Source organism: Athene cunicularia (genome assembly GCF_003259725.1).
Source record: "Athene cunicularia isolate RWA chromosome 1 unlocalized genomic scaffold, athCun1 chr1_part2, whole genome shotgun sequence".
Taxonomy (NCBI): domain Eukaryota; kingdom Metazoa; phylum Chordata; class Aves; order Strigiformes; family Strigidae; genus Athene; species Athene cunicularia.
This window is the reverse complement of record NW_020799092.1, coordinates 1,950,747-1,961,820: the sequence shown is the minus strand read 5'-3', so window position 1 is coordinate 1,961,820 and position 11,074 is coordinate 1,950,747. Positions and strand designations below refer to the sequence as shown.

The 11,074-nt window shown below is 48.1% G+C and overlaps 1 protein-coding gene and 1 non-coding gene across 2 annotated transcripts; both read left to right on the top strand.

Annotated features, from left to right (window-relative positions):
• The first annotated feature begins 259 nt into the window (after window positions 1-259).
• RPL3 (ribosomal protein L3) lies at window positions 260-7,380 on the top strand. Its single transcript, XM_026862111.1, has 10 exons — window positions 260-289; window positions 1,098-1,290; window positions 1,899-2,067; window positions 2,941-3,076; window positions 4,307-4,493; window positions 4,861-5,021; window positions 5,304-5,405; window positions 5,881-5,976; window positions 6,430-6,549; window positions 7,271-7,380. Exons 1-10 carry the CDS (start codon window positions 275-277, stop codon window positions 7,313-7,315), a joined length of 1,224 nt encoding a protein of 407 aa, XP_026717912.1. The 5' UTR covers window positions 260-274; the 3' UTR covers window positions 7,316-7,380.
• On the top strand, window positions 4,610-4,702 carry LOC113475972. Its single transcript, XR_003397655.1, has one exon. It is a non-coding gene; the product is annotated as a small nucleolar RNA U83B (small nucleolar RNA).
• Window positions 7,381-11,074: the final 3,694 nt, after the last annotated feature.

The following is an 11,074-nucleotide window of genomic DNA, read 5'->3' as shown; positions in this document are numbered from 1 at the left end:
GGGGGCGGCCGGGAGGGCGCTTTGCCCGTGGCGGGGTTTGCTGTCCCGTGTTTGGGGTGCGGCGGCGCCTCTTTAGAGAGCTCCCGGTAGTAACGGCCGCTCGCCAGGCGGTCGGGTCGCAGTGCGTCGGAGGGCCCGGGGGGCGGTCAGCGTGAGGCTTCTCCCTGCGCTCCCGCAAGCGCAGCGAGGCCGGGGGGGGACAGCACGCGGAGTGCTCGGTCTAATAATACAGCTCACTGCCTTTCATCTGTGGGATCAAATTCCGTGTTTGATTATGTCATACGCGAAGGTACCGTACTGGAAGCCTTTGCATGTCAAAATTGAGTTCTGCTGAGCCCTGCCCTTTTGGGGGGCCGGTAAACTTTGCTTAAGGCAACTTGTGTTGAGTATTTTTTGGAAGTAAAACCTGTTTCTTAGCTGTTGGTTGTTAGCTCCATGTTTAGCTGTACAATTCTTTTTTTAAATTTGGATGTCAGATTGGATGGACAATTCTTTGTTGGGCTGAGTTCTCCGGGTGGAACCCAGCCTTGCTGGGCTCTCGGATTACAGAGGGAGGCTGCAGGGCTGGTAGTTGAAGAAAACGGCTTAGAAAGACCGATGCATTTCCACCCAAAGTGACTGACCCAAATGTGGATGTTGAAATGCTGTTTTATTGCAGCTTTTCAAACCGAAATTGTTTCTATAATGCGTATTTTCATAGTGTTATCTGTTTGTTGGAATACTGTAAAATTAGCTGCTTTTCAATTTTCTAGGCTTCTGGAGTGTGTTAAAATTCTGGTGACATGCTATGGCTGAACTACAGCTTGTGTGGTTCCTTAACTACAGTGGGACATGGTGATGTCTTAAAATAAGCTTGGAAGGGAGGGAATGTTGAGGAAATCTAGGAAGAACATAGTTGGAGCATGAGGTTTATATTCTTATAACATTGTGTTGGGATGGAGAAGCCAAGCAGCTGATACTGAGAAGGATTTCTAGAATGAGATTGACTTGTGTATAGGTAATATTCGTGTTTCAAGAAGAGAATTGGCCTTGACCCTTGAGTAATGGGTATAATGAATCTCTGTAGCAGGCCCTAAAAGTTTATTTTCTCTCTCTAGTCTCACCGCAAGTTCTCAGCTCCGAGGCATGGGTCTCTGGGCTTCCTGCCCCGCAAGCGCAGTAGCAGGCACAGGGGCAAGGTGAAGAGCTTTCCCAAAGATGATCCCAGCAAGCCTGTCCATCTCACTGCTTTCTTGGGGTACAAAGCTGGCATGACCCACATTGTCCGTGAAGTTGACAGACCCGGATCCAGTATGTATTAATGTTCCTGTTAATGAAGGAGGTGATTTTATCTTTATGAATGGCAGAAGATGACTGACTTGTTAGTAGCTTTGGATTTTAGTCCTGGCTTGTCTTTACCCTGTTCAGAGTCCTTGCTTGAGTGGATGTGGTATAAAGCACTCAGACTTCTCCGGCTTCAATGCGAGTGATGTCCCAGCAGTAAGACTTAGTGTCTAGCAGTGTCTGTCCTGTTAATGGTCATCTTCCTGAGAATCCCAGTGACCTGATGGCTTGGTTTAGCTGTACTGTAGCTGGCTGCTTAGGATGTGACCTCTCAATGGGTGAACATAAGTAAATTGCCTTTGGTGGGTTTTTTGCTGATTGTCCAATCCTGAATGTGGTTCTGTTACTTGATATTCATCTGTTTTGCCTATTGGGCTTTGCTGTGCTTCCTACTGAGCCAGCCGCAAATTTTTGCAAGGTCTTAAATTGTAACTTCAGGGTTGGTCACTCTACCATGCATCATTTTTGCCTTTGTGAAAAGAATTAGTTATTTAACCTTTCATGTGTAAGAACATATGATGTTTAATAGTTGTTGGTGGTGTTAATTGTTGTGCTGTATTTCTGCCTTCATCCAGAGGTGAACAAGAAGGAGGTGGTTGAGGCAGTCACTATAGTAGAGACTCCTCCCATGGTCATTGTGGGCATTGTGGGATATGTGCAGACTCCTCGTGGTCTCCGTAGCTTCAAGACCATCTTTGCTGAGCACATCAGTGATGAGTGTAAGCGTCGCTTCTACAAGAACTGGTAAGAGAGCAGGGCTTTTACTTGTCTTAATCTCATGCAATGGTTCATTTTTTGTGCTGGGTGACAGATTAAGCTAGTGCAGCTTTTAAAGAGACTTTTTTGCATTTGGGCTTGATGAACTGGCCTAATAATGGGATATGCTGTAGGAATGGCTCTAGAAGGGTGACAGCATAACGTTAGTGCAGTTCTTGGTGTGGGGGTGACAGTGTTGAGTTTTGCCTGAGACGTCCGTAACAGGCTACACATGATGATACTTCGACGGGCGGACATAAGGAAATCGCCTCTGGTGCTTCTTGTTGAGTGTCGGAGTCCTGACTGTAGCCCTGTTTTCCTAGGAAAGGGGAAGACAAATATGTTAACTTCTGATTACTGTTCCAGGCCCTGTTGTGATTCAAAGTATGCACATTTGCCCAAGTGAGGCTCCAGTGTGTCTAGAGCTTACAGCCTGTTTATGAACTTTACAGGCTGAAAAGATGTCAGAGCAATAATAAGGGTGTCACAGTAATGACCTTGCTGTCAGGCATAGCTTGGGCTTACAAGGAGGAAAATTAAGTATTCCAAAGCAGATAGCAGGCATTTGACAATTGCTTTAAAGATCTGTTTTTTCTGTTACTGTTTGACATTTCTCTACAGTCTTTTATCTTCTATCTATGAATATTAATGTGCTTTGGAATTCATGGCAGCTCCGCTCAGCTCTGGCATCTTTGTCACTGTCTGATGAGCTCCAGGCTCCGCTTGCCAGTGGAGGAGAGTCCTTAGAAGCTGGCAATGAGCTGAAACCAGCTGAGGTGGTAGCTCCTTCCGCTCATCCCCACTTCCCTGGGGGATTGATGAAGGGCTTAGCCAAACTTTGTCTCTGCTCTGCTCCTGAAGGCACAAGTCCAAGAAGAAGGCCTTCACCAAATACTGCAAGAAATGGCAGGATGAGGAGGGCAAAAAGCAGTTGGAAAAAGATTTCAGTAGTATGAAGAAATACTGCCAGGTTATTAGAGTCATGGCTCACACTCAGGTAAGTGTCTGAGGGACTCAGGTGTACACTGGAAACAACCAAGAGAGCAAACATAAAACTAGATCCATCTCTGTAGGGAGATTTCTGCTGTCCCCTGCATCCTGTTGCTGACTGTTAAGCACAAGACAAATATCACTCATTCTTTACAAAGTGTCTGCTCACGGGGTGATTGAGGGCAACTGCTGGCAGTCTTCTGAAGCAGTGTTGAAAAGACTGAATTGTAGTAGAAACTTCTTGGACTCAATCCTTTGCTGATATCATGTAGACCTGGGCTCTCTTAATTTCAGCTACAAATAAAAACAGGCTAAAAACTTAATTCTGGGGTTTGTGTGGTCAGCATCATTTCAGGCTGTGTGCTATTGGGACTGCAAATACTCAGAAGCTTTGGTTGACTTCTGTTGTTCGAGTGGAGGAGGTGTACTTCTGAGTGGTGTGGTGACTCCCTAGCCATCACTGCTCTGCCAGACTTTCTTGGGAGATGTAATTAAATCTGAATTGTCTGTAAGTGCAGTAAGATGTCTAGTTATGACATTGCTAATTTTACTAGAATTACTTTTCCATACTAGACAGCAAAGGCAGTATTGCAGCTGCTGTTGATGTTCTTATGAGTCCCTCTGTGCTAAATACAGTAGAAGTAACTGTAAATGTGACCCTACCCAAAGTGTCCTTCAGTGTGACAGGCATTAGCAAAGAGTCATAGAATGTTTTGGGTTGGAAGGGACATTTAAAGATTATCTACTCCAATCCTCTTGCCATGGGCAGGGACATCTTTCACTAGACCAGGTAGCTTGAAGCCCTGACTTTGAACACTTACAGTAATAGAGCATCTTCTTCCCTGGGCAGCCTCTGCCAGTGTTTCACCACCCTCATGACGAAAAATTTCTTGTCCAATCTAAATTTATTCTCTCTCTCAGTTTAAAACTATTGCCCTATGTTATCTCCTGTCCTTCTTGGGTGGGGTTTGTCTGGTGACTGGGGGGTTAGAGAATTCTGTATTCCTGTGGGTGGCGCATAACTTCCAGACACTGTGACTTGTCATTTAAGCCATAATATAGCCTTCCCTGTTAGTTTAGGGCCTTTTACTTCATTATGTTGAAGTTGTGTATCTTGAAAAAGGATATGTTTAGTTAGAGAAACAGATTAGGTCAGGACTAGAAGGTTACTGGGCTAGTTAATAGAAAGTCCATCTTGGAAGAGCAGGAGCTAAAGTTCATCCTTTCTCTTTTCTAGATGCGTTTGCTTCCCCTGAGACAGAAGAAGTCTCACCTGATGGAGATCCAGGTGAATGGTGGCAGTGTTGCTGAGAAAGTGGACTGGGCCCGGGAGAAGCTGGAACAGCAGGTACCTGTGTCAACTGTCTTTGGCCAGGATGAGATGATAGATGTCATTGGAGTCACCAAGGGCAAGGGATATAAAGGTAAATGCATGGAAGTTCTCCTCTTTGTGATCAGATACAGGTTTAATGACATTCTAGCCTTGAGTTTTCACAAGTGTGTGTGGACTGAGCTGAGGAGGTGAATCCATACTGCTGTCACAGTTCAATGATGAGACCATGGAATGAGCGCTGGGCACAGCGCCTGACATCCATGAGGAGCCATTCCATGCTGCCTTCCTCCTGAGAACACAACCCAGGGACAGCTGGGGAGGGAGCCTTGGTGGTTCAGGGGCAGGGTGCTTCACCAGGAAATGTGTTTAATTCCTGGGATGCTGGGTCTGGGCTTCCCTTTTGTTGTGGTGACATCTCGGCTTGACAGTAGTTACAACACTGCCTTGGTTGCTTTCAGGTGTTACCAGCCGTTGGCACACCAAAAAGCTGCCCCGCAAGACTCACAGGGGTCTGCGCAAAGTGGCCTGCATTGGCGCATGGCACCCTGCTCGAGTGGCTTTCTCTGTGGCCAGGGCTGGTCAGAAGGGGTATCACCATCGGACTGAAATCAATAAGAAGGTTTGTGTCTCTGAACTGCTGGGAAGAAACAAGAGCTGACTGAGGTCACTTCCTGCATGACCTTGGAGAGTTTTAGTTTGGATGTTTTGTTTGCTTGAATGTCATCTTGGAGGAAGTAATCATGCTCCATTTTGTTGGATAACCGTAAAATTCCTGTATGGCCATATGTTTTCAAACTGCAACAGACATATTTCTCCAACCCTATGTGAAATTCTTTACTTTTTGGATGATTACAGGCCTTTTCTCCTACCCATTGCTAAGTAGAAATACTTGATGTTTTAGATCTACAAGATCGGCCAGGGTTACCAAATCAAGGATGGAAAGCTGATCAAAAACAATGCATCAACTGATTATGACTTGTCTGACAAGAGCATTAACCCTCTGGTGAGTTGTTGCAGCTCTCTAGAGAGTGCTTGTGAGCTGCAGTCTTAAGAGGCAAATGGGCCTGGTGTAAGCTGCAAAATGGTTGAATGAGCTCTTCAGATAAAACTCTGCTGCTGTGGGAGGTGGTGTTGCTTAGTCATTCTCAGTATTGACTTGTGTAACTTGCTAATTGCATTTGATATGTGGCAACAGTGTAGAGAAATGTTACAAACCTAGAAATGGTACTTGTAAATAAGAATAACTTAGGGAGGGTGGCTTTTGCTGTTTTGTCAGCCTCTTCTTGTGGCAGCTGTTCTTTGCAAAAGTCTTACAGCAGCAAGTAAATAGCTGTATTGAGAAACTTGCTCAGTGAAAGGTAATATTGGAAAGAGGAATTTGGTGAATGTGGGAATGGCTGAGACTTGGAAATGGTGTGAGAACATCAGCCTGTGGTCACTGATCATGCTTATACAGAGTGCTAACTGTTCTTGTGCAGGGAGGCTTTGTCCACTATGGTGAGGTGACCAATGACTTCATCATGCTGAAAGGTTGTGTTGTTGGGACCAAGAAGAGAGTCCTAACCCTGCGCAAGGTGAGTACTGCAACCTGCTGTCAAATAGGCTGGAACAGCTTGAGTTAGCTGCACTGCCTCTGGTACAGGTGTTGCTTTCAGCTGTGGGGATTCATGTAGCCAGCTAGAAAGACAAGCCCTGTGCACACAGACCTGCCTCATATTATGACTTCGGGAGCAGTGTGAGGTCCTTTTCCCAGTCAGTTCAGTCCAGGGCTGTTTGTAGTGAAGGGCATGCTTTAGGGTTGAGAGTTCTTTGGCACTGTAAGGTCACTGGCAGGCAGATTTGGGCTTGCCTGCTGGTGTAAGTGGACCAGTCCTCAGCCTTGAAGGCCAAAGGTGTGGACTGGCTCATTAGTAAATGCTCCTTGCTCACAATAGCTGCAGTATGAGATCAGAGTGACTTGGGAGGTGGCAAGAAGTAGCCAGCATGCTGGCAGGGTTCTGCATACTCACCTGGCATCTCTTGTGTAGTCCCTGCTTGTGCAGACCAAGCGCCGGGCCCTGGAGAAGATTGACTTGAAGTTCATTGACACAACCTCCAAATTTGGTCATGGCCGCTTCCAGACAGCTGAGGAGAAGAAGGCTTTCATGGTAAGGACAGTCTGAAGCTGGCAGCTTTGTGTTGTGTATCTGTATTGTCTTTCAGCTAATGACAAGTTGGTATCTTGACCTTTGGGCTGCTGCAGGGCCAAGATTTCTGTGAAATAAAAGTGTTTAGCCTCAGTTCAGAGGGTTCATCCTGCCAACTTGGTTATAACCACGGGTGGGGGGTGGGGCTGGGGTCTTGTTGTTTGGTGCCTGAGGGGTGTTGCCATGTTTGGGCACAAGTCATTCAGTGATGAGGCATGGAACAAGCACGGAAAGCATGGAGCTGTATCTGACACCCATGGGGAGTGGCTCTGCTCTGTGTTTCTCCCAACCCAGAGGATGGTGCTTAGAGTGGGCTGGGGGTGGCATCCACAATTTGTCACTGGCTGGAGGAAGCAAGTTAGGAGTCTGGGGTGTGAGGCCCTTGGGCGGTCGGAGCTGCCCGGGGGCTGCATGAGAGCTTCCCCACAAGGTGGCACCAGTGTTTCTTCTCTTACAAAGTCATTGGTTTGGTGCAGTGTGGCTGTGCCAAGTTCAGCTTTTCCCCCAAACCTGTAGCTGTGGGTGTGGGGCTTCAGATTTCCAGTGGGCTGCAACATTGAGGGCTTTTTTAGCTTTATTTCTTGGCGGTGAGAGTATAAGAAATTATGGCATTGAAATAGGGATGTGATGTGATCTTTGCAGACTGCTGTTTTCATAGTTTCTTTTTGGTTCTTTTTTTCAGGGACCACTCAAGAAAGATCGTATTGCAAAAGAGGAGACAGCTTAATGTGTGTAATGCTTTTGTGTCCTGTGTGGTCTCAGATGGAAAAATAAATATTTTAAAGAAATTAACTTTGCCTCTTTGTTTATACATAGCTGCCTGAAGTCTGGTTCTCTCACTGCAGGCCCTGTGTGCGGGACCAACCAAACCAAAGAAGCAAGTAAAGCTCAAATTCATGCGCATCCAACTCATAGCAGGGTTCCTGTAATGAGAGAGAAGCTGTCGCTGGTTTTGGAGAGCACAGATTTTGGGGCAGAGCAAGGCTTCTCTGTTAGGTTGTGTGAAATAGTAAAGCAACAGGAGCCCTAAATGTGTTTTCAATACTGAGGTATTATTCCACATATTAAATGTCTGCTGGATGGCTAGGGGAGTTCCTTTGAATCAAACAGGTCTTGAAATAATGAAACTGCTTCAGATAGTTGAAATGTCACTGAATTTTAGATAGGTGGCTGATGCTGGCTGTTGCTGTGGAAACCCTCCAGTTTCTGTCTGACAGGAGGTAACCTGCTCACTGTTAGCAAATGCAGTTTATTGCTGTTTCTGAGAGGAGGTACTGTGACAAATCGCTACCTTGCAGCAGCTCAGAATTCCTGAATCCATTTCCCAACCCTGCCAAAAGACTGCCTGGTGATGGGAAACAGGCTGCCCTGGGAGGGGACGAGGGGTGACTTTTCTGCCCCCCACCCTTCAAGGAGGAGGAAGAACTGTGAGTGCTGCTTGTAGTGTGTTACTGCATGGTTCAAACTACTGTCAGCTCCTGGGGAGACGATTTAGCTGGTGTTCCCAGCTGAGACCAATGGTGAGGGGCAGATGAGACATAAGGACTGGCCCTGTGTAGAGCACCAGTCCTGCCTTAAGCACTGCAGTAGTGGGAGCTGAGGCATTATACCAAGAAAGGCAGCTGTGCCCCAAGTGCTTGTTTGCCTCCAGCTGCAGCAGTGAGATCACTTGCGCTTTGGGCTGTAGCCTGACTGAGGCTGTATAAATTTAGATAACTGCACTGGCATATCCTTTGCTGACCATAACTGGGAGATGTGGCAGTATGGAGGTAATAACTCGTTGGAGCTACACACCAAAATGTAGTGCTACTCTGAGACAGACCCAGTTTGATGCTATTTGCTCTAACTGAAATGGGGAAAGGTGCTTGTAGAGATTATTTCCTGTGGTGATGTGCAAGAACCTTCTAAGAGTTAAAAGGTGGCAAGCAGGAGGAAAAACATTTACCTTGTTTCCCTAGAAACGAGACTTGATGACTATACAAGCTGACTGGCTCCCTGTCAGCCTCATTTAACATATGAACCTGCTGGCTGATTCCAGCCAAGAGTAACAAGAGAGGTCTTACCCACTAATTTTTTTTTCCCCTCCACAACTCACAAATCAGCAGATAAAGAGCCTTAAATCAGTATTTCCCTAATGCAGGAAAGTGGAATTTCCAACCTCTGTCCATCTTGAGGCTGCAGTTCTATGAACATCTCTGAAGAGCAAGGGTTTCCTGAGTGTTAGCCTTAGGTGGTCTTTTGACTTGGTGGTGAGTTGGCTGTTCTAAAGCATGTCTGCACTAGCTGGCTAGTAAGAGCATGGCTCTGAGCCAGCCCTGTCTGCTACTGCCCCTTCAGTCAAACCAGTCAGGTTTATCCAAGGGAACTGGGGTTATCAGAATAAAACTGGGATGTGTTGGAGACATGACAAGCTGTGTACTGTGTTGATGAAAATCTATGAAAGCACCTAATTTTGCCAAATCACATCTTGTGGTGGGCACTCCACTGGAGGCTGACAAGCTGGAGAATCTATCTGGAAGTGGCAATGGTAGCAGAGGGAATTTTTAGTCAAATTAGCACCTAAGTATACTTAAGGAAGCAGTTTTGAAAAAATGCTGTCCTTGTTGAAGATGCTTTGGAGTTGCTTTGGCTTGGGACCCAGTGCCACATTTGGGGTTTTTTTTATTCTTGAAGTGATAGTTGCTGCCTGATAAAGCAATGGGTGGAGGCAAAAAACCTTCAAAAGCAGTTTTTGATCTTCCATCCTGGGACCAAGAGGACACCCAACGTCAGGAGGTGGCGCTCCTCCCTCTGTAGATGGTGTATGGGACACGTTCCCAAGGGCTTGGCTGGTGGGGCTGGCCTGGAGAAAAGCCCTGCTTAGCTGCAGCCAGGTTACCCAGGCTCTGTGGTCCCTCCGAGGGCTCCCCGAAGACCTGCCACGCTGTGTGGGCACTTTGCTGGGGAGCTCTGGGGATCCAGGTTTGGGAAGTCCCTGTCAAGCTGTGCCAGTGGGAGCAATGCTAGGGGATGCTGAGCTGGCTTCAGCAAAGCTGCCCACTCCCAAAGCCTGGGTCTAGCCAGCAGCCCTTGTCCTCCCAGCCTTCCTGCTCCTGAAGAGCATCCGTCCTCTGTTTTAGGGACAGTCCCTAGTGGAATAGGCAGCAATCAGTGCAGGTCACCCATTGGTCCAGCAGCTCCCAAGAGCCCAGAAACTGGTTTTAGGGTGGCTTATGTTTTGTTTTCAAATGACCTGCTCTTAACATTGTGCTTTTTCTTTTCAGCATGGTTGTCTTACCCCTTGCAGCTCCCCAAGTGCCACAGTAGCACTTTGAGTGCACCTTCCCTGCTCCAAAATGGCCAATGACATCCCTGTCCGCTCAGACCAACTCGAGCACTGTGGGAGGACAGGCACAGCCCTGCCCCTGCCGAAATAGCGCCGGGCACCGTGGGAACATCTCCTGTCCCAGCTGGTGCTGGGAGGGCTGTGGCTGGGAAGCGGGGCTGGGTTTCACCCACGGTACCTGCTGCTCCCCAGCTGCCACCAGCACAGGGGCTGGGACCCGGCGCTTCCAGCAGGGGGGCAGGGGGCGCTTTTCCATTCTTCCTGGGGTGCATCTGGCTCCAATGCTGCCTCTTTCCCTCACTGGAGATAAAAATGAGATGCAGCTGCGATGCTGGAGCAGAGACATTAGAAGCGTGTGAGGATGCCCCAGGGGGGAAAAAAAGCGGGTTCAAGTTGGAGGTCTTGGCTCCCACAATCAGCTTCACAAGTGGCCCAGCTGACATCCCGGCCCCTGCCTTTGATCCCAGTGACAGGTGGGGAGCTTCAAGTATGCTTGACAGGGGAGAGGGGCTGATGAAGGTGCCCCAGGGGAGCCGGGTTCATGCACAGCGCAGCAGCTTTTCTGCTAGAGCAGCTCCACTGGCCTTTTCTGAGAGCGGTGTGTGTTTGATTTGCAGCCTCCTTGGCCCGAGGACTACTTTCGTACCTGACAACTCTCTGGCTTCTCATCAACCCTTAGAAGTGCCTGCGGGACCTGGGGAGGTGGATGCGGTGGGGAGATGGGTCCCTGTGGAGGTCAGACCCTCCTTGCGTGGGACGAGGGGATGGCAGGCAGCCCTGGTCCAGGACCGCAGCCCCACAGGCACCCCAAGTTCCCCATGCCAAGGCAAAGCCGAAGCTGGAGTTCTCCAATCCCCACAGCTGCCATGGCCTCTCTCCTGTTGGGTGTCAATGGTCCCAGCACAGTGCTGTTCCCTAGCTGGGCACGGGACTTATGGAAGCCCACGTGAGTTTTGGGAAGTCTTCTTATCCCCCCCATATTGGCACTAGGGAATCACGTGTTTCTGCAGCAGGCACCGAGCACAGTGAGGAAGACTAAATTTATCTCCTACTGCCTCCCAACTTCCCCAAAATGCAGCATGGGGTTGTCCTCCCTTCCTGGAGAGAACAGCTGCTGTGCTTGGGTCCCTGGCTCAAGAGGCAGTGCCAGGGCTTGCCCCC

Coding starts and splice junctions, on each gene's coding strand:
- RPL3 (XM_026862111.1), top strand. Junction 2,068..2,940: donor CGTCGCTTCTACAAGAACTG/GTAAGAGAGCAG, acceptor CTGCTCCTGAAG/GCACAAGTCCAAGAAGAAGG. Junction 5,977..6,429: donor GAGTCCTAACCCTGCGCAAG/GTGAGTACTGCA, acceptor TCTCTTGTGTAG/TCCCTGCTTGTGCAGACCAA.